At 38.4% G+C, this 27370-nt stretch overlaps 1 protein-coding gene across 4 annotated transcripts in view; it reads left to right on the forward strand.

The window, feature by feature from the left end:
- Positions 1-27370, forward strand: part of SPOCK3 (SPARC (osteonectin), cwcv and kazal like domains proteoglycan 3) — a 177948-nt gene that overhangs the window by 96884 nt on the left and 53694 nt on the right. For 3 of the 4 annotated variants that reach the window (XM_042468598.1, XM_042468599.1, XM_042468601.1), the window contains one exon: positions 8130-8244. In XM_042468598.1, coding sequence (XP_042324532.1) covers positions 8130-8244 — 115 coding nt within the window. Of the gene's footprint in view, positions 1-1876; positions 1965-8129; positions 8245-27370 lie in introns of those variants that run through there. The other variant, XM_042468602.1, reaches the window with a different exon arrangement.

The following is a 27370-nucleotide window of genomic DNA, read 5'->3' on the forward strand; positions in this document are numbered from 1 at the left end:
ACACCAAGATCCTTTGGGGAAACCCCCCCAAACCCTCCCCCTCCTAATTTTCCAGTTACTCTCAAAGCTGCATTAAAGTGTTCAGGGTGTCAATGTATCCAATGTATAAATTTTAAATTTGATTAAATCTGCTAATAAAATTTAAATGCACATTCTAGATCCAATAAAGAAAGAAAGAGAAAAAGAAATGTAAACCATTTGCTTAGCAGTTACTTGACACTTTAAATTAATAGCATAAATTTCATATATTTATTTGATAAATGCTTGTGTGTTCATATGTTGATTGATGAAAACTTGTGTATGTGTGTTTTTTAAAAAAAAGTCTCCATCGAACATTTTGTTAATATGAAGCTATGTATTGCTATATAATTCAGAAAGATAAATGGAGCAAGACAAATAGAATAAACATGGGGCACAAAGGATAGACAGAAACTGTTTGGCAACTCAGATCAGAACTATTATTTCAGAGATTATTCTCTTTTAATATTTACACTGGGAATCTTACATAAAGCAGTAAAGAAGCATGATAAAATAAATGTCACTTTAATTGTAATATAGCACTCTTGGATTTAATAATCAAATCTTTATAATTCAAAGATTATGAAAAATTCTGAAAATGCTTGCTTGAAAAGAAATAATATCTGATATGTAAATCTATAAGCTTCATGGCATTCTTAAACTATTTCCCTGTTACAACCACATTCAGTTCCTGATTTACAGGATAATCTATGTATTATGCATGTATCATCCCATATCCTAATCCTTATAGGATAATACATGTATAAGAATTTTTCCATTTATTGCAGCATGTTTCAGCAGAACAATAATGCATAGCTGTTAGGTATTTGGCTACTTTGACTTGTGTCAGTGACCCTATCACCTGTCAATTAATGGGTGGATATAGACTTCTACTAAAGAAAAGGATTGTTCCTTAGTGGCTGGAAATTTTGAGAAGTGATAGATGCACTTCAGTTGTGGTATGGACAGAAAAACAAATTTTCTTCCAAGTGGGAGAATTGAGAATTGTTCAACTGGAATTGGTTCCCCTGTTCTGAAATGAACACATGGAAGTAAGGGCGAAAATATTATAAAGACCTGTGAGAAATATCAAATAGTGGATTTCTTAACTTCACTTGCTGGTAGATGCATTGTGCATACCTGAAGAGAGGTGGGATAGGATTCCATTTCATTCAGGTGACTTCACCCTGTCGAACATGTAATGGTCAGTTTTCAAGTACAGATGCTCATTCTAACAGTTCCCGTAAGTTAACACAAAGAAAAGTCCAAAATGCAGACAACACAGCAGTTCTAGAATTTTTCATCTCGTCCAGATAAAGATTTCTCACAGAGTGTCCAAAAGTAAACCATCCCACTATTCTTTGCATAATAACAGACATAACGCATAATGTTTCTGGGGAAAAAATAATTTCCTCTTAGCTACTGTGAGGATTGAAAATGAGACTAGGAAACCTGACAGGGATGACAGAAAATATCATTGTCAAAACTCACATCACTGTGATACTGTGAGCCCTGGCTTTGGCCTGTTACAGACAGCCAAAATAAAGCTGCTTCGAGTCACAGTGGAGGTATGGTGTTTCAATGATGCATGCGTTTTAAGAGTCCAGAAATCACACCAAAGCCACGCTCCAGCCCTAAGGACTGGAGCGTGGCTTTGGTGTGGCTTCTGGACTCTTAGGATGCATGCATCATTGAAACATCATACCTCCACTGTGACTCGAAGCAGCTTTATTTTGGCTGTCTGTAACAGGCCTTTGTTTCACTACTGACCCTGGTTTCTAATCCTGGATCAGTTGGGTAACTGATCTGTGTCTTTCTTCACATGCTAACCTTAGGTGTTCCAAGGAGGCTGCTGACTGCTTAATTCCACCCCAGCTGGACAGCTTTAGATGGGGCGAAGCCATCAGGGCCCAAAGACAGCCTCCTTCCCATATTCCCTTGAGCCGGTAGGTAATGAGAGGTAGCTTGGATAAGCCACCCTTTACCATTCTGATGACTGAGTGATCACTAGTTTAAAATGGAAACCAAAGAGCTGGGAGAATTAGCTGGAGTTAGCTGGACTAGTGGCACCTTTATGGCCTCTTGGGGTCCATGCAATAGTTAACTAGATTCTGATGCTGTACCTGAGGTTTATTTGCCTACTGTAATACTCTACTGTACAGGGATCCGTTTGTATATCTCTTAATAACAAGAGAATTAGAAGATCTTTACTGTACAAATGAATGTACTGCCATGGACTTGCATTTGGAAAACTGCAGGGTTTACATTTTTAAAGGTAAAGGAATGAGTGTGCCTGCTTGCAAAGTAACACAGAAAATGTTGTTCATTTCACACAAATGTAGGTACTGTACATATCTTAGAACTCTACGTACTCAGCCAGCCAGATATCTTTGCCAAAGGATAAAATATGTCACTAGACAAAGAAAGGGAGAGTGTTGCTGAATGCAACTCTACTGCTTTCTGTTAGATCAGATGTACACAGATAACCTTCTTTTATTACAATGTGAAGGGAACAGGAGCAAAGCTTTCAATGTTAACTTTTGAAAAGGTAGTTTTTCCAGTACCTTGTAATTCCTTATATTCATCATTAGTAATGTATTATATAGCCATTGTTGGAAGGAGTGCCCTATGGTGTGTCTTGCATTTTACCTTCATGTAATGATGCTGGCTGTAATGTCTGCTAACCCCATGTTAGGTTTTTAAAAAGTGACCTGTGCCTCATAGAAATGCATAAATCTGTTCCTGATGGGTGCAGGTTGAACTAATTGGCAGGAGAGCAGAGTGAGGTGTGAAGGAAGTATGGTGGCTTAACAACCAGACCTCCAGTGCCTAGAGTGTTGCTCAGTTCATTGCTGTTGAATGTGATGATCTGACCATGAGTCATCAGCTATTGGTATGTGATAGGTTTTCAGCAAAGAAAAACAACAACCTAATGTATACAGTGGACCCTTGCCTTACATGGGGGATCCGTTCCGGGATCCCCACGTAAGGCGAATTCCACCTATGCTTGAGCCCCATTCACTTGAATGGGACTCGTGTGTGTGGTGGCACGGCAGAGTGCGCACACTGCCCCCTGCGCCCCGCAGCTTGAGTGCGTAATCTTAAAGCTGTATATAGCACGTGCACGTCTAACGCCGGCACACTGTATAACAAGACTTGAGCATCCACGGATTTTGGCATCCAAACTGGAACCAAACCCCAGCAGATACCAAGGGCCCTGTATACATACACTGACTTTAATTAATATGATGCTACACACTCATTGTTATAGTGTGGTATAGTTGTTTGACTATAACTCTGGAAATCAAGATTTGATTCTGCGCACAACCATGAAAACCTACTAGGTGACCTGGGTGAGTTTCACACTCTTAGTCCTAGAAAACCTCATGAAAGGTTCACATTAAGGTTGCCGTAAGTCAGAAACACAATCCATTGACTGTTAATCCACTTAATTTATTTTTGCAATGGCTATAATGCATTTAGATATTATCCTTTAAAAAGAAAATAAGTTCTGAGACGCTGTGGCAATGCAATATAAGAGTTTAAGCAGACTCTGCACTCCATGGACTCCACTTTGAAATCTAACCAGGAAACCTGTATGTGTATTTAGTACTGAGTAAAATCCTATTCACAAAATAAAATGTTTTTTTAATGAAATACACAGTACAAAATGTGAGTGGAAGTAGTCTTCTCAGTATTATAAAAAGCAATGATTAAAACAATAATAACAAATAACACTTATGCCAAAATCCAGTTGTTATTCCCAGCTAGAGTTTATTGTTGTTGTTTGCCCTCAAGTAATTTCTGATCCTAAGGTACCTGTGGCAACCTAAATGTGAACATATCTTGGGGTTTTCTTGGCAAGTTTTTTTCATAGGAGGTTTGCCATTGCCATCATCTGAGGCTGAGACAGTGTAACTTGCCCAAGGTCATCCAGTGGGTTTATATGGCTGAGTTAAGATTCAAACCCTGGTCTCAGAGCCATAGTCCAATGCTCAAACCACTATACCATACTGGCTCTCAAAACTTACTGAATCAATTGCCTAATGATAAGTTATTTAAGTTCCAGTGATCCTGTGGGTCTACTAGGGACTAATACGTAGATTTAGGCCTTAGCCTTTAGAAATAAACACAACTGAATCAGTATTTTTGACTAACCCTTTTTTTTAAAAAAAAAAATCTAGGCCAGACTGTGTGTGCATGTTCTACTTTTTAATTGTGCCTACACCCTTGGCCCGAAACAGACAGGCAAAAAAGACACCTTCTGTGCTGATTAGATGACACCCCCCCCCCAACTGTTCAGAAGCCGGCCTCAAGACTGTGGCTTCTGGTCTCTGTGGTCCCGCAGTGACAGGCTGCTCTTTTTGCCCCATCTGCTTGTGATCCTTGTCTGCTTTTTTGTTCTAAAAATGTTTCCTTAAACCTGGACTATGCAGCTTGGTTTTCTCCAGACACCTTTTCTTACAACTGCCATACTCACTGATTATTGCCCATTTTGGCAGGGTTTATTGGAGTTCTAATCCAAAACAAGGTTGCCTACCTGTGTTAAAAGGTTTCTCCTAAATGAAACAAAGTATTGACTTATGAATGAGCAAGGATACAATGTTGTGGTTAATGTTCCATATAAATTTAGCTATGAGCAAATAGCAAACTATCAAGCCACCTTAACTTTTCACATGTTATATGCTGAAGAATTTGCTCACTACTGAAGTTTTGTTTGTGTTAATGGCATGTCCCTATGAACAAGCTTCCTGCTTTAGGGGGACTTTCCTGTAAATAAAATCATCCATAGAAATAGGTGTCTGTAAAGATAATGTAGAAAAGCATGGTATTCTACAGATAGACAGTATGGGTTCATACTGATGATGCAAAATGCACCAAAAGCATTCATTTTTCTGGAGGGGAAACCCTGAAGTTTGCCAATTATTCCCCAACTTGTACAGAAATGTTTGGAATGTGAAACTAAATATAAATATCATGTCTGGTCAAAATTTGTTCATAACTGTGCATTCTAGAGTAAAGAACACAGAAATCTGAAGTGTTTTCTTGGGAAATACCTAAAGCAGATAATGGCTTTTGTCTTAAACCTTAGTATGTTCTTTATGTAATTTCACTAGGAAACACGAAGTTTTGGTGATTTCTGTCATCAAGTATGTAAATTTGTAACATTGTAGACAAACACTTAAAATTCAGATGTGACTTTCTGAAAGCCTTCAGACCTTGTCCTTTAGATGGCCCAGAATGTCAAAAGGAACAGGACTAGAGAAGGTCACAGTTCATCTTCCAATTCACTTCCTGGGGCCTGAAGAATAAGTTGATTTGCTTATATATACCAACACTCATCCAACCTTCCTTCAAGATGTGGGAAACACTCCTTCTGTTGGTGTTTCTTTCTCACCACTACTGTATAGAGAGGTGAAAGTACCCTCCTAGGAGATTCTCCTTTCATTTTCTCAAACTCAGGAGCAGTCTGTCTTGTGCTTGAAATAAAAGAATGCAGAGACCATTTGCAAACATTTAGAACAGATGACCAAGTCATGACAATGTTTAAAAAATAACAAAGTTCTCTTATGCTACTGTTTGCTATTCCCTACATTGGTCTTTTCTATGCACTTTACATGTTTTGTTCTCTCGGGCACTGGGGGGAAAGCAATAAAAATTAGTCTATATTGCAAGTTTAGAAACACCTATGTATTTCTAGTCACTAGTCCCAGCAATTCGAAAGCATGTAAAAGTGAAAGTAGATAAATAGGTGCCACTTTGATGGGAAGGTAACAGCATTCCATGCAGTCATGCTGGCCACGTGACCACAGAGTCATCTTTGACAATGTTGGCTTCCTTGGCTTAGTAACGGAGATGAGCACTGGCTCCTACAGTCAGACACAACTAGAGAATGTTGTCACAGGGGAAACATTTACTTTTACTTTTTAAATCCTCCTTTAGTTCTTGATCTCTTATTGCAAGTTCTTTCTAAATATAAGGATTGCATACCTATGTTTACTTTCTACAAGGGAATAAGAAGATACATATATGCTATTTTAGTGCTATGACTGCAATGAATAAATCTGTATTTCTGTGATTCATTTCTACTATATATGATTAAATGCCCTGTTTCTTTGGGGTTTTATTTTGAGACTATCTTTGGAGAGCAGGGTTCAAATCTCCACTTGACCATGAAAACTGACAGGGTGAGCTTGGGCAAATCACAGTCTCTCAGCCTCAGAGGATGGCAATGGCAAATCCGCTCTAAAGAAAACCCTGCAATAGGTTCACTTTAGGGTCACCATAAATCATAAACAACTTGAAGGCACCCAACACACACACATATATCTCTGGCCATCGAATTGAATACATAAATATATAACATTCCCCTTCTAGTCTAATCCTGAATATTGAGGAACTGGGATGTGAATCATGAATCTAAATGTACCCTCCTATCTGAATTGTCCTTTTGATATATAACTAGATGCCTCTGGGAAGCCAACATATGGGACACAGGAGCAATAGCCCCCTGACTAGTTCTCCAAGAAATACCCACCATGACTAGTTGTTTGCCATTATGTAGACCATGGGGTGGAAAATTATGCAGACCTACAAAAGATGCTAGACTGCATTTCCTCCTACTGGTTGTACTAACTAGAGTTGCTAATATTTGCAATCAATCAGTAGCTGCATAATTCCCACCTGAGATATAGACATTTGGTTAGTAAAATTAATCATATTGTTCATTATCATAATTTTTGGATTGTGATGTGTCACAAAATTGACAGTTACTTCTGTGACAGCTTGCTTTTGGTTTAGTGAATAAAGTTAAGAAATAACAATCTTCTGGACAGGATACGTAATAAAATATTTGATACAAATAAGATAATTTATGATAAGTAATTATTTTTCATAGATATTCAGATCTGGAAAATTTCATAACTCACAGAATTATATTTAAGATCTAATTTCTTAATATAATGTTAACTTGTCTTTTTCATTTATGTAAAAAGATTAAAGGAGATAAGAACAGTGATGTGAGTTTTCCAGAAAAAGTAGAACTGGAAAATTTGCCAGGGTCTTAAGAAAATGTTATCTGATTTAACACATTTGGTTTATGTGTTAAATTCATATATATTCAAAGCTTTACTTGGAAATTATTTTCTTTGAATGAATACTATTTTTTAAAGTCACATACCTAAAGAGAGCTGTACTTGAAGCAAAGTAATAGTTTCACTTTGGTTTGCTGCAGTTTTATTGTAGCACCTCCAGTTTCACTCATTCATTCTCTACACTATTTATCACTTCCATTTCAAGTTGAGAAAAATGCTTCAGTACAACTAGCTGAACACGTTATTTCACTAAAGGATGTATATGACACTGTGGATACAGGCAACATACACATTTTGTCATGACTACTTGTAATTGATTTAAATACAAAAGATTTTGTGAAATAGTAACATGTTTAGTAGATTTATCATTTCTAAGTCTGTTCCTCTGAGCATAGCATTTTTTTAATGCTTGTCTCTTTCATAGAATTGCTAGAACTTCATAGCCTATTTTTAGCCCATTCAACATGATTGTTTAAACAGCCAGGTAGCTAGGGACAAACATAGATACCTATGTAGACAAAGGTAGAGATGCTTCCAATCTTATGGAAACACTTCCATGGAAGAAGAAGGCATCAGAAAATTTTCCCCAGATAATTTTTCATCTACACTTCTAGGTAACAATAAACTATATTCCAAATTATAAAAGGACATCTTCATGTGAATCAGCATACAGAGATTTTTTTTTTAATATTGAAACAATGATAAGAAAGTTCAAGCAGGAAAAGTTAATAACAAGAAATTTATTTAGTATGCAGTTCAGTACATGGTTACCCATATTGAGGCACCATTAAATCAGTGGCTCTAACTGTGCTAGGTAACACCAGTCATCAGAACACAGGGTTGTTGCTGGTTTTTTTTTTGTTTGAAAAGTGGTTGCTCTAACATAAAAAATCACTTAAGACTTCCTGTGAGGAATTCCTAATTCTACTGTGTGCAGAGATTTAGATGATTTAACAATTGCTGTGCATCTGTAGAAAAGTTTTTTTTTAAAAAAATATTCTTTACAATTGTTTTTAGCTTTAGACCCAGCTAAAGATCCATGCTTAAAGATGAAATGTAGTCGTCATAAAGTGTGCGTTGCTCAAGATCAACAAACTGCTGTTTGCATTAGCCACCGGAGACTGACACACAGGTAAATATCTTCATATTATTGATTTGTTCACAGAAAGTGGAACTTTGTTAATCACTTACATTTTTACCACATTCAATACCCAAAGGTTTAACCAAAAGGGGGAGGGGGGGAGAATATATATATATATCGTAAGCATTTCTGGAAGTGACAGGATCTTTCCTAGATTTGTGGAGTGGTGTTTCAAAAATATTTCCCACACAGGCCCATAAAAGAAATGTGCAGATCCTGCGTTTTGAAAACAACAACAACAATAACAAACACTTGTGGTGAAGCAATTTGTAGTAGACTGCAGCCATATTGAATTAATATTGCATTCCCCATAATTTTGTTAATTTTATTCATACCTGTCCCAGAAAAAAAGATCAGCTGTGAATAATGGCATCATACTGTGAAAATTTATTTAATTTCTCATCACAAGCCTTGATATATATGGATATCAGTAAAGATTACCAAAGTTTTTTTCTCCCAAAGGATGCACTGCTGAAAGCCAATTTGTACATATACACACATATATATGTAAACAGTCAACAATTTAATGTGTCAATCTGTGCTGTCTCTTTTTTTCTTTTTTTGGTGCGAAGTGTTAATATAGGTGTCTGAAGTTGTCAAGTTATTAATGGCAAGCAAATACATAGTACTGTATAGGATTTGCTGTTTGTTTCATCAGAAGTAAAGTAACATAATTTTCTCTTTCCATTAGTACCACAGTAACATAGACACAGTGATAATATAGAGGTAATACATATATCCACACACTGCCTGCACTTTCGGAGGGATAAGTGTTTGATGGCCTCCAATGATGAGCAATGATTTTGCTTCACAGGGTGATATAAGGCTCTGCCACCCCTCAGGCTCCTGCCTTTCAAATTGTTGACCCCCACCCCACCTCTAATACAGTGTAGGTTTTCTGGTCACTTTGGTGCGGTTCCCCCCCCCCCCCCCCCTTTCCACATTATTTCCCTAACCTAAACTTTTCTTTGGAGACTTGGAAATTGGCATAGGGTGGTGTCTTAAATAGGCAATCACTTGGCAGGTAGTTGGGGGAGAAAAGATGAGTTAAGTGATCACCATTTTGATGAAGGATATGACTCTGGAACTGCCCTCACAGGTGAAGTAGCTAGGGATGTGAGGAAGGAGGCTGGATGGGGAATCTTGCCTTCCACAGAAGTTATGTGGCTTGGGGATTGGATCCTCTGGTAGGCCTTCCAGCAGTTGGCCAGTTGGGAAGCAACCTAGTTTTGGAGTCTCCTCATGGCTAAAGTATTTTGCCCAGGAAAAGCCATGGAGGAGGTCTGGGTGGGACCAACTGCTTCAGTTGGTCCTGCATTAGGTCCCCCACCCCCGCTCCCCAATTGGATTTCTGAAGAAACAAGTTTAAGTAGGAAATAGTTTAAGTTCTGTGTGTGGTCTACTTATTTCATGGGTTGGTTATCAAACTGCTTTATGACACTGCAAAAACAGAAGGTTTCTAGAACACCTCTTCTATTTTGCCATCATGAACTATTTTAAAGGCACACCATGCATCTTATTGTGTGTCAGGGAAATATATGCTGTAATTGTTTTCTATGTTAGTTGGGAATGGCAGGTCTGCCATGAATTATCTTCATCCCCTTGTCTGTGCTTCCTTACAACTGGAGTCATGATAGGCAGTGGGAAATCTTTTGGTGGTATTAAGGAGAAAGAGCCTACCCTGACTAACCCCAAACAGAAAGCAGTGAAAGATATACCAAAAGATAGACCTTCTGCAACTAGAAAAGGTAGACTGGCTGTCCTTTCAGTTTAAACCATATAAGCATTTAGGCTGAATTCTTTGCGGTGGCTTGGTCAGAAAACAGTGATTTAGTGTTCACAAGCCATTGTTTTCCTTAGAGATTCTATGGAAAATGGATTGTTGTAAATTCCAATATAATTGAGAATGTCTGGCAATTGCAGCATACATGAGCCCCTGAGCCTCACTTTTGCAGTCTCCCAAGGACTCTCAAGCCTCAACCCTGCTGATTTTTGAGTGTGTTTTTGTTGTTTCCCCTGAACTGGGAAAAACAACTTAAAATTGGCTACAAATGCAGGGTTTTATTTCTCCCTGAGTCCTCAAACTTTACAAAAAATAATCAGCCACAAAATACTGGCCAAATAGCAGCCAGAAATTATACAATGCCACTCCTGGTGCACCAGAAATGTGATGATGTGGCCTACAGGGAGAGGGGGATTGACTCCCACCCCTCCACAGTTGCTCAACCCTCAGATATATAACTGAAGTTTTTTTTCTTATAGCAGGTTATTGTAAACTGACATGTAAAGCAGATGCAGTGTAGGGACACCTTGAAACCCCCCCACAAATATGGGATGTACAGTGGGACCTTGGTATCTGCGGACTTGCCATCTGCCGTGGACGGCAGTTCTCATTGTCTCCAGTAGTGGCATGTGCACTTGGCCATGATGCCATTAGGCACAATGGGACCGTTGTCCCTGATGGTGGCATGGCTACATGCACACACCACCATTGGAGACAATGAAACTTGGGCATCTGCAGATTTTGGTATACATGGGGGGGGGGGTGTCCTGTGTGTGCATCCGGAATGGATCACCCACTGATACTGAGTTCCCACTGTACTTGTATGCTATCAGTATAATGTGAGCAGATGAGGTGGGGATGTAATAAATTGATAAAAAAGAAGAAGAAGAAGAATGGTACCCATGCAAAATTCATGTTTTAATTTCATGGTATTTTCTTGTGTGTTTCTTTTGTGTCTAGTTTAGTGGAAAATATTTTAATATATAAAGATATTTCCTTGCTGCTCAGAATGCTATATTTCCTGAGTTAACACACGTTGTGCAAAAGAGCAAAATATTAATTATATTATTGCAACCCCTCCCCCCACCAAAAAGCAGGACCCGAAGCCACTCTTCTTGAAAGACAAGGTTATTCTTGAGGCTGCACAGGTGTCTATCACATTATGTTAATGTTTTCCTCGTTGTTCATAATAATTTTAAAATATTTAAATATATTCCTTTATTCTGGTGTTTTTCCTTTGATAGATTTCCCTTCAGTAATGCAGCTGCTCTATAAAATAACAAACAAACCCCAAATCTCTTTCAATTTAGGGGAACACATTTTCATGCCAGATCTTGAAGTTTATGCCATCATTGGTGGCTGGTACAAACAATTCTTAAAATAGATGGTTTTAATTGGGTGCAGCTGCACTGCTTAGGGAAGCATATCAGTTTCCCTCAGTTTTTCTTTACTTTGCAAAATACTAGCCTGTTTTTCATATAAATTACAGGTTTAATAAGACTTAAACACAATTTGTTATCAGGTCCCCCCCCCCCCCCAGAGAGGAATTATGCATCTGGGATATTTTCATTCCTTTTCCTTACGTACAGAACCTTAATATCTCTGTATTTGCAGCTGAAAGTGAATCGAAGTCAGAATCTGTTTTCCTTTTGTGGAAGTTAAAACACTGTAATTTCTTGCAGGTTAGACCTCTTGTACTGTGCACATTGGGGAATACCCATGTTGTATCACAATAATGATAGCTCTGATGTGCTTGAGTCATATCGTTCACATGAAGTATTACTTACATATTAGTTTCCATCCATGTCTTGTGCTGTATGTTCAACAGTTGATGCTATTTTTATTGAAACACAATTGTATATACTGTACATTTAATTATATTAAATCATATTCATAATTGTATTTAATTATATCAAATCTATCTGTGCTCATACTCATGAAAAATTATAATAGACTATTTTGGACAATATTTGCATTTTCATCTTAAGAAGGAATTCAGAATTTCTTCTGCTATATTTGATACTCTGCCTCCAGTGACATTAATTTTTCATAATTTTAAAAGAGTTCTATATATAAAAATATTTTTAAAATGGCCAATTTGAATGAGACATTTCATTACTCTTGACCCTTTGTGCATCAAATTATGTGACATTACTTGAATCTTATTGATCCATGTCAGGTCATGTAGCAGATAATTTGTGAGATCAACATGGTTCTTGGTGAAATGTGAGACATTCCAGAATTTTGACCAGTCTGTCCAGGCATTCCTTTTGGAGCCAGCTGAGAATATTGAAAGCTGCTTTTTGGATATGATCCAAACATTAAGAGTGTTTTTACAATTTAGCTTGCAATGTCTTCTTGCTTTTATTTTGTTAGTCAGATATTGAAGTTAGTCTGAAAGAGAAAGATAGGAAAGTGGAACATTTATGTAGTGATATTCCTTGTGAAAGATCTAGTCTATTTCTGGGAATTTGAAACCCATAAAGTGAGTTCAGATTCATTATTTGTTGAAATGTTTCTACTGATATCCCTTAACTTGGAAAATATCAATAGAAAATGATTGCAGAGTAGTATTTGCTGGCTATATTAGATTTAAACAGCTTGTGTGCCAGAAATACAAGTCCTGCATGAAGGATTTTTCACAAAGTAACATTCTGCCTGTTGTTCCTAGTATATTCAGGATAGTGGGAAATGATTGGGATTACTCTGAATTGCAAAGTGAGACACTGAAAACTGTTCAAACCTTTACCTCTTGCATATGCTGTGTTCACATTGCCTTGGTAACTTTGCCCTACACCATATTTATAAGTACTTCACTGAAGTTTTTAGTTGCTACAGTGCTAGAAATTTAGGGATTGTCATTTATTTTAGTCTCATTGTATGATTCTCCCTCTTCCCCATTGACAGGGACTACTTTAAAGAACAGACTATAGTGTTGTAATTGCAGTCATTATGTGAAGAGTACCATTATCTTTATCTACCTATAGTTTCATATCAAAACACACTGAACTTTGCGTGTCAATGTGGAGATGTATAATTTCAAAACACTAGGGATTTTTCTCACTTTACCTTTTACTTACAAATAGATTAAAACCACCAATGGATATCTATACATCTTTTAATTTTGGAACTTGCTAGAGAAAAATACGGTGAGAGCAACAGGAACAGTTTAAATATTATCAAAATGGATCTTGCAGTGAATTTCATGTGTTTATGCCGTACTCTTCACCTCTAGAAGAAAAGACTTAATGCCTGCTAAGAAAAGAATGGGAAATAGTAAAAATCCATTAATTTGCTTTTATGCTTCTCACCCATGTCTGCTCCCTAAGGTATGCCTGATTTGGATGTGTGCACTACAGTTACATGGGGAAAACATTTCCCTTTCAGCTCTCTGAGGTGATCAGCTCTGTGCCCTGAAGCATGATATTTGGTTAGCCTTGTCTGTGATGGATGATGTGACAAAAGCTTAGAATAAATTCCAAAATACTACAGAGCTAAAATAGTGGGACAATTATACTCAGTACACATTGCAATATTACTTTTTCTGACTGCTATTTGGTACTAGATAGTGAGGACGAAGTCCCTCAGGGGATGACATAGATTCACATTATAAAGAGTTCTCTATAAGTGATGCTTTGCTTTGTTCTGTATTTGTGTGGTAAGTTGAATACTTTGTAAAATAATTGTGATTTTGGTCAGTGATATATTAAATATGTAATTAAATACACAAATGCATTAAATCCAAATTGATTTATTTGTAATATAACAAATAATTTTTACCATTAAAAATCTTATTGGAAAAACATCACTTATAATGAAAGAATATATAAAGGGGAGAAATCAGGTAATCAGAAGTTTAAAAGTGAGAGACTTGACTTTTAATGGAACAGTTTAGGAAGAATTGAGAGCCAGTTTCATTCCTCCAGCATTAGTCCAGAGTGGCTTCATGCTTCCCCACTTGTTGGCTGGAAAGTGGCACAAGGACACATCCCAATGATGTCATTACTGCTACATCCAGCACGGTTGTGTAGCCCAAGCTCTGGTCAATGTGTGGACTTTACCATGTGTCTTTGGGAACTGGTAGAATTCCTTTGTTGTGCCCTGACTGGCCACACCTTCTTCTTGCTACATATATAGAATATAGTTTCCAGTTGTTTTATATTATTTATTTTGTCACAACTGGTGGGGAGGCACTCAGGTGACATTCTTCTATGACATACTTCCTAAGACACTGTAAGGTTAAGGAATCTTACCCAGGTGCTTCTCATTGCTGTCCAGCTGGTGGACTGAAGTGTTGTTGGAACCCCAGGATTGATAGGAATTCCTGGCAAGAGTGCTAACAAATGCCACCTGGGGGACTGATTTGAGATCCTCTGTCCCCTTCATGGGAAACAGGTGATGATGAATTATGGAAATTTCCATTCACTGTTCAAAGCCAGAAAATCATCCTTTATGGGAGGCTTGGTGAAATATTGTTGTCTTCTGTCATCTTTCCAGTTCGGAAGGCAATCAGAATGAAACAGATTTCTGATACTCATCTTTCTTATTTTGGATGTAATGTATGGAGACGTTCAGTTTTCCTCTTTAAAAAAATGGAAAAATGTGAAATAAAATATTTTATTTTAGAATGATGAATAAAAAGTTTAAGATAAGATGTTAATCTATTGCTTCTTCATCTTTTACTCTACCTTAAGTATTTCTACACTTATACCTGATGCTGAAAAGGATTTTTTAAGTGTTGCAAAGTACAGAACATCTGAAGTGATTGCACAGGTGGGAGAAGTGTGTATGTAAAAGCTGATTATATGAGTTGTTCTCAGATGTTGTAATAGACATGAAAGAGTTACCCTGGACATGAAATATTCATTTGTTTCCCTGTGGCTGAACATGCTTCAGAATTTTTATTCCCCTTTTTTTCAGGCTGTGGATGAAGGAAGTGGCTTTAAGGCTTCTAGGGCACATTCCTCCATGGACTGGTGCCTCCATGTTAGTCACAGAATGGGCTTCTTTTGCTCTAAATAGTTTTTATATTCAATAACCTAACTGTATAAATAATATAAAGTTACTGTCCCTGTGCGTGCTTGTTAAAACATCATGCAAAAATGGCTGGATGGATTTCAATCAAAGGTATATTTGGAGTTGTTGGATTGATTTGACTACCCACAGATCATCACACTCTATATTGTTCAATGGCAGCACATGCTTATGGTTGTAGTGATGTAGATGAGTTATGTCACTGCTCATTGAATAATATGGGACTTGAGTGCCCACATTTTTCTATCCATGCAGGGTTCCAGAACCAAACCCCAATTGATGAGAAGGGTCCATTGCATTCAGAATTTCATGAAACAAAATTAGAGGCTATATAGATTGCCCCTAAGGGGCGGCATGCAGCTGCCCCTTTCCTGGATGAATCGGGGCCATGGCAACCTCATGCTGCAGCCTTGATCTGGCCTCTGGAGAGTGCAAAAAGGAGCCGCAAAAAGCGGTTCCTTTTTGCGCCCTCCAAAGGGTGTCATAGCTGCATCAGCGTGGCTCTATGGTGCCCCTTCGGCGCTGCATCATTTGGATGCTGCACCAGAAGTGCGTCATGATGGTGCATGTCATATGGATGTCATACCATAGCAGTGGTGCTTTCTGCCAGTCTGTATAGGGTCTTAGTTGTATTTATTGTGTCTTATTTTTGTCACTTTCATTTTAGCTTCCCTTCTGAAAAGAAGTGCTTTCTTTGCCTGCTTGACTATGGTAGAGACTGCCTTCAGTATGCACTGTTTTTACTATAATGTTTTTTTTTTTAACTGTAACTTTGTTTCACAGTGAAGTTGACTGTTTTGCCTTTTTGACTTTTCTAAAGGTCAGGTAGTTATAGCTCTATTTCTAACAAAATTTTAGAAACAATGAAAAAGAAAATACATATAGAATAATACTAATCAAAAGTAATAAAAATGAATATCGCATTCATAGTCCTGGATCCAGTTGTGTCATGCTGGCATGAATCCTGGGTTGCTGTATGAATAGATTAGTTTAACTGGATTAAGTCTGGTTTCTAGGCATTCTGTCCAGTATTATTGGAACCATTAGCTGACTTGGATTCAAAGCTTTCATTTTAATTTGTTATTTTTGGTTTTATTATTATTATTATTATTGTCTTATCTATCACAGCATCATGCCTGGGTAGATGGTCCAATTTGGGGGTGGAAAAACTAGTATTTTTGCAAACACTAGAGTTGTTTTGTTACAGAGCTATTGTCTTACCAGTACAGAGTGCAAAGACTCATTCCAGGGTTTCCACAAAAATGTGAATTGTATTTTATTTTCATCACTCAAAAGCAGAATGGGGTGCTTCCAAGTAGAAAGGAGATGAGAGAAAGCCAGATAGAGAATAGATCATAGAAACATAGAGTTGGAGGAGACCAAAGGGCCATCCAGTCTAACTCCCTGCCATGCAGGAACTCACAATCAAAGCATCCCTGACAGATGGTCATCCAGCCTCTCTTTAAAGACCTCCAAAGAAGGAGACTCCACCACTATGTGAGGGAGTGTGTTGCACTGTCGAACAGCTCTTATTGTCAGGAAGTTCCTCCTAATGTTGAACTAGAATCTCTTTTCCTGTAGCTTACATCCATTGTTCCATGTTTTAGTCTCTGGAGCAGCAGAAAACAAGCTTGCTCCATCTTCAGTTGGCACCCCTTCAAATACTTAAACAAGGCTATCATATCGCCCCTTAACCATCTCTTCTCCAGGCTAAACATAAACAGCTCCCCAAGTCTTTCCTCATTAGGCTTGGTTTCCAGTCCCTTAACCATTTTGTTTAAGCTTTGTTAAAAACAACCAAAACAAGAAGAGCTGATGGATCAGGTTTATTAGTGTTTACATACAAGCTGCTGTTGAAATTTTATTGGTCTATTTTGGCACATAAAATTTCCTGTTTCCCTTATAACTTGAATGATGACATTTTTATTCTTCTTTTAACACAGAATATGAGATTAAGAGTTTATGCTCTTACATATTGTCATAGACAATAGGTTAGATTAAATTATCCTTTTTAAAAAATGATTTGCCTGGCAAAATGTAAAAGCCAGTATGGTGTAGTGGTTTGGACTAGGATTCTGGAGACCAGGGTTCTAATGCCTGCTCAGCCATAGAAAACCACTGAACGGGTGAGTCACACTCTCTCAGCCTCAGAGGAAGGCAAAGACAACCCCCTTTCTGAGCAAATCATGCCAATAAAATGTCATGATAAGTTTGCCATAGGGTCACTATAAGTCAGAAACTACTTCAAGGCATACAATAATAATAAATAGCAAAATGTGCTTTCTTCAGTAATAGTCAATAAACTTTCATTTCCCTGCTAAATCAAAGTTTAAGTAATATAAAGTCTATGATATGAACTGATGAAACTATCTCTGCATACGCTACAACATTTCATAGATGAAGACTGGGAGTACATGCCCAAGCAACATCAGAATGTGGTCAAGATGGCAAAAGTTATTAAAGAGGTGAAACAGGTGGACATGAAGGAGTTGCCTCTGGCCACCTCATCCACTATTGAGCCCCAATTGCTCGAGGACTACAGGCAAAGAGCAGCTTTTCACCACTTTTCCTCCCGGAGGTTTTTAGGCCGCTTAACAACCAGATTTTTTTTGGGGGGGGAGGTGAGGCTCTGTGCTACTGGAGAGGGTGATATCTTGTAGCACAAAGAGTATATACAAGTATGACTGTTAAGTATTTTAAATATAGACTAGATCACTTGATATTAATTGGTTGTCTTTCATCAGAGTATTAACCAGGGCTGACCCTGTTTAGCCTCCAAAATCAAGCAGTATCTGATGCCTGTATGGTAAATGTAGGTGGGGTAGATATATAATACAAGAAGAAGGCCAATAGGGTGTAGTGGTTTGAACGCTGGACCAAGACTCTGGGGACCAGGGTTTGGATCCCCACTCAGCTGTGCAAACCCACTGGAAGACCCTGGGCAAGTCACACTCTCGCAGGCTCAGAGGATTGGCAAAGGCGAATCCAGCGCCCAGCACCATTGCGACTGGCAGCAGAGGAGCCTCACGGCATCAGGAGACGGATCGGCCACAGCTGGCCCCCAGATCCCCAGCACCACCAAAGAGGCCAATTGCTCCAACACCCGGGGATGAACCTTGAGGCACCACAAACTAATCTGGCCTAGAGGAGAGGATCGGCGATGGCTGACCCCTTGTGTCCCACTGCTGAAGATGCCAATGGGGCCGGGGCCAAGAACGAACCCTGCGGTGCAGGGAGAAGGACCAGCCAAGGCTGATCCCCATGGACAAGTGCTGCCAGACAGGTCAGCAATGCCAGGAGCAGACCTGCAGTGCACAGAGGAGGATCGGCAGTACCAATCCTCTGATTAGACGCCTGCATGTCGCGCAACAGATGGGGGAGGGAAGAGAAAGGCAGGGGAACAGGCGCACCCAACCACCCCAAGATGTCCCTAACCATCCAGCCAACCACCCCCTCCCATGCCCAAAGCAAGGGAAAGAACTCGGCAATCGGAGAACAATAAAGTAGCTTCCTGCCAGTTTAATTGAAGCATGCCTCAGAGCATCTGGATGTCACACAGAAGCCACGTTGCAGCAGCAATAGCCGCCCTCAAAAAGAGCGTATTAAATCTGCTTCTGCTGATGGCCCATTTGGAACCATGGTGGCAGACTGCTTTGAGAGCAGGCTGTGCAGTGGAGACGTCCTCTCTCCTCAAAATAAAATGGCTTTTTTTGCTCCTTATGGGCAGTCTGCTTCGGCCCTCACTGAATCAACTGACTTTACAGCTGTGTTGATTTATCATTCAACAGTTGTGTCAGTCTACTGTTAGTTGGGACTAGCAATTGGATTTAGCCCTAAGAGTATATTTATCCATAATTCATTGTGACTCTACTTAATGCCTTTTTATTAATAATGAGAAATCAATGTAGAGACTGCTAAGCTGTGAATACTGTTTATAGTTATCTACAAAGTTGACTTTTTCTCCAAAAAGTATATTTGTGTTATGTTTAGTAAAGCTGTGATTGCTGACTCACCATGGGAACAACAAGACCAAACAAATCCAAAATCCAGCATCATTTCATAATTAGAATTCTACCTGGTAACTGATAGGACACTATGGCGGGGTACAGACCGCCGCTTTGCGGCGGTCTGCTGCCGCCGCCAGTAGGTCCGCAGGGGAGCCGGAGCCTTCAGACGGCCCGACTCCCGCGCGGACCGAAAAAAGAAGCTCCAAAATGGAGCTTCTTTTTTCGTCGCGTTTGCGACGTAGCGAGGCGCCAGGGGCGCGCTCGCTACGTCAGCAGCGGCGCGACGCGTACGGACGCTAAGCGTCCGATACGCAAAGATGGCGCCGGCCATGTAGAAGGGCCGGTGCCATCTTGTACGGACGGAGTCCGTACTAGGCCATGGGGCGTCTAAAAGAGACGCCCCTTTTTTAAAATGGGACGTCCGGAGGACGTCCCAAATGGCGGTTTAGAAAGCCCCTCTGTAAAATTATTATTCCATTATCATTTTTAGCCAATATGATCAGTAAAAACTAGGCTTTAACAAAAATCCCAATTTTTTAAAAAAGTTGTGTCTTGATCTTTGTGTGTGTTTGTGTGTGAAACCTGGGAGGCCTTCTGGGAAAACAAGAGTTCCTTAGACAAAGAGACACTTTAGAAAAGTTTACACCTTTAATCAAAAATCTAATTTTGGTAGTAAAATGACTAGGGACCATATAGGCACATACACACCCAAATTGTCTACAATCTAAACTTTATGCCATATGTAACTGATCGATGTTATTTTGATTAATTGCTTGAATAGGTTGTATATTATAGGGATAGGGAGAGAGAAGTGGAATAAAAGAAAAAAGTGTGTATGCTGTACAATTGTACTCATAGTATAATTCAACTTGAATAATGCTTCAAAGAGATTTTTATCTTTATTCTGAAGGAATAGTTTAAAATGTGCACATGCTAGACAGATGCTTAGAAAACTTAGAACTTAGTGCATTAGGTAAAGGAGAAATATCTTTATCCTGTGTTCCTGATCCTTTCAGCTGCTTTGTATAATGCAGAATATAATTATATCACTGTTGCTGTGGGTAGAATGTTTTTGAATACTTTGTTGGCTCTGTTCCTACTTAAACTCATGCCAGTGCATGAGGAAATGAAAAAACAATGAGCTACTAATAACAGAATGAATCCTGGAGGGAAACTCCTCCCCCACCTTCATTTCATTCAAGGATCCTGAATCTGTCTGCTATTCTGCCTCCACTCATTGAACTTGGTTAGCTTAAGCACACGGAACTGGGCATGAGATAACAGTCATACATTGCTTCATGCATAAATGTTTAAACTAAACATATGTTTTCCCTAAAATATATGCTCTTGTAGGCTTTCTTTTTGAACAAATAAATAAGCTAACAAAACAAGAAAATGTTATAGATACTGGCCTCTGCCACACTGCAGAATTAATGCAGTTTGACAGTGCTTTAACTGTCATAGCTCCATACTATGAAATCCTGGAATTTATGATTTGTTGTGGCACCAGAGCTCAGAGAAGACTAAATATCTCACAAAACTGCAAATCCCAGAATGCCACAGCATTGAGCCAGAGCAATTAAAGTTGTATCAAAAGTCTTGGTTTCATTTTTTATTCTTCTCTTTTGTTCGTTCCTGAAATCCAAAGTCGTGCCATTTCTTTATATAATCTAGTGAGAATCAGGCCTTTTCTTTCAGTTTTTACTGCTAAGGCTTTGGTTTACACACTGATCTTGCCTGGATTACTGTAATTCTTGCCTGGATTACTGTAATTCTTTGCTAACTGGGCTTCCTCTTTCCGATCTTGCCCCCTTGATTTCTGTGCAACACTCTGCCACTAGGATAATTTTTTCCGCCCACCATTATGATCATGTCACTCCATTGTTGTTGTCCCTTCACTGGTTCCCAAACCCATTTAGAATCCACTATAAGCTCTTATTACTAACTTTCAAAGCCCTTCATGGATTGGCCCCCACCTACCTGTCAGCACTTGTTTCCCCCTATCTTCTTGTTCGCGCTGTGCACTCTAGTGATTCAGAGCTGTTGATTCAGCCAAGGATTTTCTCTGTCCCTACTCGGATATACCCCTTCTCCCACACTGCCCTCTATTTTTGGAATCTCCTACCACCCCTTTAGACTACTTTAAATCCAATTTAAAGACTATTCTATTCAGATAAGCGTTCCATCTTTCATCTCAATTTTATGACTGCATATTTTATGGCATATTATTTGTATTAATTTACACGTTTATAATATTTTTTAAACTTTGTTATAGTAATATTTTATTAATTTTATAATCTTGTTTGTGGTTTTAGATTGTGAACCATAGGCAGGCTTTTGTTTCTATTTTGGATTGTTCTTTTCTCTCCTTTGTTAAGCACTATGCAAAGCCTATGGTGCTATACATATAAACATAGTAGTAGTAGTAGTAGTAGTAGTAGTAGTAACAAAAACACCAGCATTGATTCTGTAGGCAGCCACTATCTTAAAATATAGGACCAAATTCAACTTATATTAAAGTAATAAATATGTCATAAAACAATATCATATTACGATTCTCTGATTTAAAATACAGAAAGCAAAACCATTTACAGTTATGTGACAACAGTGTTCCTTTTCATTTATGGTTTGCCTCCTTCCTTCTTCCCACTTCTCTTTTTAAAGGCATAGTTTAGACAGATTGCATAAAAGTTGGAAACAAGGCTATTTAGAATGCCATTATTTTGCATTATAACACTGCTGTCTGAAAAAGCCAGCTGGTGCAGTTGAATCCCTTCTTGGAAATTTTTTAGTCTGATTCATTATTGTGATGTGTACTTCTGTACCGAAACATTTAATCATTCTTGTGCTCCAAGCTCTATTGAATCTAGTGAAAGCTTTCTGTTTCTCTGCATAATTTGTGTTGCCAGTTTGCCAGCTTGGAAAAGTTTCAAGCTTGTTGTATTATCTATGTTTGTTTGCACAGGAAGTGATGCTGCACGTAGGCTGAGTTTACAGTGATTCTTTTGTAATGGGCTAATGAGAAGTACTACTTTATTCACAATGGTAATGTTATATAGCTTTGATTAGTCAAATTACTGTGGAACTGTGCAGTTGTGTTGATTTTTATGGTATCCCACAAAGTACCCAATCCCCACCCCCCTGCCATACACACACATACAATAATGCTATAGAAAGAAGATTTGGTCTGTTGCACTTTATGGTTCCTTCAAAAGAAAGAGGTGAAGGAACTCAGAGGTGGAAACATCTGTGAGTATAGACTCAATACCGTGTTCATTATTTAACACAACAGAATGACAATGGTTTGCTACTTACTAATCTAAGGGACAAAATACAGTTCCTGCATATACATAAAGTGCCACACATACTGGTGCTGTGGAAAGCACAGTGTGGGGCAGCTGTACTGTTTTGTGGGTTTTCATGTGAATAATGAAGTTAAGCATCAACAAAAGAACAAGACCATGTGGGGAACTCTTTTCTGCCTTTTAGTAATTTGTACCAGTACCAAATGAAAATGAGCCAATGTAGTATGAGAGAAGTGAAACTATTGTCACATAATTTGTTAAAGACTACATGAAGCATATTTTCATGAAAAAAATATATTTATAAACTGGGGGACCTATTCCAAGTACTGTTTGGACATACCAAGGGTGTGTTCAAGAGCAGGCTATCTTTGATTGAATTTCTAGCTGTGTGGTACAGTGGTTAAGCTCTGGAGACCAGGGATCGAATCCTCCCTCTGCCATGAAACCTACAGAGTGTCCTTGGGCACATCATAGTCTCTTAGGCCTGTTACAGACTGCCAAAATAAAGCTGCTTTGGGTCTCTTTGGAGGTAAGCTGTTTAAATGATGCATGCGCCCTAAGAATCCGGAAGCTGCACCAAAGCTGCACTCGAGTGCTTAGGAATGGAGTGTGGCTTTGGCGCGACCTCTAGACTCTTAGGACCCATGCATCATTTAAATAGCATGCCTCCAAAGAGACCTGAAGCAGCTTTATTTTGGCAGTCTGTAACAGGCCTTAGTCTCAGAGGAAAGGAAAAACAAACCTCTTCTGAACAAATCTTGCCACTTGCCACTTATGGGTCACAATAAGTGGGGAAACACAACAACAACAATCTGGCTGATCATTCTGTTAATTCCAATTTCCAAGACTGACAATCCAAATAAACTTTTGCAAGGAATTAAGTTATTCTTTATGCTAGTGACCATAACATCTGAACTGCATTTTGCTGCTTAATTTCCTGATTTAGTCCTATTTTGGTGTAGTCTTAGGCCATGACTGAGGTCTGGAGAGGGAACATGGTCATGGCGGTGGCTCATGCTAAGGGCTTTTTGGACTGGGGCTGGGCCATAATCACAATTGATGTCCAATCTAGCTGATCCTGGGCTGGGGTTATTCGCCTGTGTCATCCACAGAAGGTGACACCACACCAGGTGGGTGTTCAGTCCCTGAGAAGAAGATGCCAGATGCAAGCACTTAAAGAGGATAGGTCAGGATCACTATCAAAACTCTGAGCTATCTAGAAGCTTCCAGTCAGCTGTTCATCATAGGTTCACATTCTCCATATATGTGAATTCAGTGACGACAACTCAAGTAACATCAGTTACAAGTAAGCAACCTGCCATTATATACTGATGATCTTTTGTTGTTTGCTTCTAGACTGGAATCCTGTTTATCAGAATTGATAAAATTAATCATTATTTCCTGGATTCTCGCACATGAGTTTAACAACATTGCACAGTGAAGAAGCTAGTGTGCTTTGAAAGCTAGCATATATAATTTGTGCCTTTTGTTTGATTTAATAAAGGTATTGTGGCAATGTATTTTTTTTAAAAATTATTTTATGTGTGTCTTTTGCTACGTGGCTGCATTGTAACTGAATACAATATAGTTATTTTTAGCGGTGACATCTTTTTTCTAACTGATAGTGTCATCTTTTCTATTTGTCTCACCTATGGAAAGTAATCTGAGCTCTCTTTTAGTACAGAAAATCAAATTAGGCAGTCATGGTGAAGAGAAATTCTGCAGAGAGAAAGAGATAGAAATCCCATGAGTGAAGAGCAATGAATAAAAACTAGCAGGGATTATATAAACAGAAACCATTGATACATTTCTTATGTGTGTAATTCAGAACACAGGCAGAGAGAGAAAGTCATTTATAAATGCATGAGTGAATGTGTTTAAAGACAACTGGAATTGCTTACATCTTTTGCACATAGGTGCCTTTTTATTGTATGGATTACACCTTGCAATTCCAAACATTTTCTCCCATTTGGCAGTTTATGCAATAGTTCTTATCCTTTTATAATAAGTGTAGAAGGTCCAAATATTATTGTTGCATTGTATAACATTTGACCTGGATTTGAATATACAGTAATTATTACATTTTCTTCCGTATAAAGTTAAAACATTTCACACCACAATGAAAGAAGAGTTTTAATTGTAAAGGGTTGGTGGGGAGGGAGGGCAATTTAAACTTTAAATTTCTTTTAAATAATTAAATAAGTGTCCATTAGTACTTCCAGTGCATGTCACTTGTTTATATAGCTTTACAAAGCTTGTCTGAATCAGCAATGTTCTCCACCGCTACTAAAATACATTCAGCCATTATGTAATGAAAAGTCAGAACAATACTAAAGCACAAACCAATATTTCAAGATTTCAGCAATGGCAGGACTTCTGAAAATACCACATTAGTGCAAACAAACAAAGCCAAGGCAGTAGAGAGAAAACTTGAAAATGAAATGCTATAAAGAAACTGTAGCATCTCAAAACCAACAATCTGTTTTCCACAGCTTCTGTCATATATATCTTGTTTCTTCTTCATTTGTTATGTTTTAAATGCTTCCAAACTTCTTTCAAAATTAATTGCTACCTTAAACCGATTTGATTTATTGATTGATTTGCTGTTGTGATTGATTTTATCTGTACTCTATTTTGATCTGTATTGTAAATGTAAGATTCCTTGCATTGGTAATATGATGAAATATAAATAAAATAAATTTCCCAAAAAACAGAGCATGTAGTGTTTGTAACTGCATCAAAAAGGCTTCTCACAGGTTTGACTGGAAGAGGCATCCCTTTAATCTTTATCAGTTGGTTTAGCTATATTACACTGAATCCAGTTGGATTGTACTCTGGTTTACCTAACCCAAGTTAACATTGACTGGTCGGGATTTCTCTCATCCTTATCTGTAATGTGCTTAGTTAATACTAACTCAGAGCTCCAGGTACTACCATGAGATCAAAGATATAGCCGTGTTATATCTGTAGAATCAGTATGTAGAGAGATCGTCTACCACTTTTGAGAATAACTGAAATAAAGAAGTTAGCAGCATGAGCTTTCGTAGACGTCTGTCTACTTCCTCAAATGCATTTAGTGGAGTGGAAACCAGGGACAGACATATATATGCCATTGGTATCTGAGAATGTTAATTCAAATTCAAAATCCCTTTTCTATGGAAATGAAGTGGTAACCAGTTTGGCTTTGGATACTAGCCTGTAGGTGGGGGAGAATAGATGAGTGTGGGATGTCCCCCTGAGGCTGGGGGTCAGATAGTGTTGAAATGTGTGTTGAAATGTGTGTAGTTAGTTGTTCACTAACCATTGTTTAAACTAATCTTGCTACTTTATTAACATACATTGACATTCTCACATACCAATGGCATATACTGTACTGTATATGTCTGTCCCTGGTTTCCACTCCACTATAAATGCATCTGAGGAAATAGGTTAAAGTCTACAAAAGCTCATGCTGCCAACTACTTTCTTTCAGTTAGTCTCAAAAGTGCTACAAGATCTATCTACAAGCATAAGATCAGTGTTTGAAGTGAAGCCGAATTCATGAGACAGAGATTATGCTAAAGGAACAAGGGCAGCCTTCCCATGAGGCAGCGTAAATCCCCAACCTTAGATAATGGAGAAGAAATATGAGTAGTGAATTGTACCTATCCACCACTGGGAGATTTTCACCTCAGATACTCTGGAAAGCATTGCTTGCTGTTTTCTTACAACAGCAGATTTGGGCAATTTATTAATACACATCTTCTGCATTGTATGAGTCTTAGTCATATGGGGCTACTTAGCACTCTAAAAACTCTGCCCATCTTCAATATAATTTTTACAGTCATCAGAATAAGACAGAGCATGGTTGGCAGTGCTGGTGATGGGGAGATATGTGCACTGCCCCTTCTGATGGTAGATGAATTTGTGCTACTGATGTAAAAGAGCCACTGGATTCAGCTGTCTGTGTTCCTAGAAAATTCAGATAATGTATACCTTCTACCTAACCCACTCTGTTATACTGTACTGACACTATTATTTTTTCAAGAAAGAAATCCTAAGATTATTTTTAAAAATCTGAAGAAGATGCTTAGAAAATAATGAATATCAGTCTATCACACATGCTTTGCCTCTTTTTTAAGCACAGAAAGTAAATATATCTATTTGGGTTTTCCACTGTAAACCATTTCTACTTGTCTAATAATGAACAGTAATCTAGAACAGCTGATTAAAATGAGAGAAGGAAGTAGAAGGTTGCGGAATAAGGATGGCGGACTCCCACATTTAAATTCTTTAAACATCAAATTCTTTCTGTCCATCGTATGTATTTGCACAGTCTGCTAAATTCTTTAAAAATGAACATAACTTGTTCCAGCCAGATTAAACTGATGCAACCATTTTCAGCACAGGATTTGAACATGATGTATCTGTCTGTCATATAAATGTTAAAAATAAGCAACCTCTCAGAAAAGAAAAGGGCTGAATACACAGAGACTCAATACAGATGTTTAAGAGTTAAGCACTCAAAGCTCTGGGCCTACGTGGATGAATTTGCCAGCTTGGGGCCCTCCACAGATGTCAACTTCTTTCTGTCCAGAGTTTGAAGATATCTTCACATTTTGGGAAATTCTTCTGAAAAAATCTCAGGCATCCCTACTGGGGCCATCTTCATGTTTATTGAAACCTAACTTGTTCCAGCCAGATTAAACTGATGCAACCATTTTCAGCACAGGATTTGAACATGATGTATCTGTCTGTCATATAAATGTTAAAAATAAGCAACCTCTCAGAAAAGAAAAGGGCTGAATACACAGAGACTCAATACAGATGTTTAAGAGTTAAGCACTCAAAGCTCTGGGCCTACGTGGATGAATTTGCCAGCTTGGGGCCCTCCACAGATGTCAACTTCTTTCTGTCCAGAGTTTGAAGATATCTTCACATTTTGGGAAATTCTTCTGAAAAAATCTCAGGCATCCCTACTGGGGCCATCTTCATGTTTATTGAAACCT

This window comes from Sceloporus undulatus, chromosome 5 (genome assembly GCF_019175285.1).
Source record: "Sceloporus undulatus isolate JIND9_A2432 ecotype Alabama chromosome 5, SceUnd_v1.1, whole genome shotgun sequence".
NCBI lineage: Eukaryota > Metazoa > Chordata > Lepidosauria > Squamata > Phrynosomatidae > Sceloporus > Sceloporus undulatus.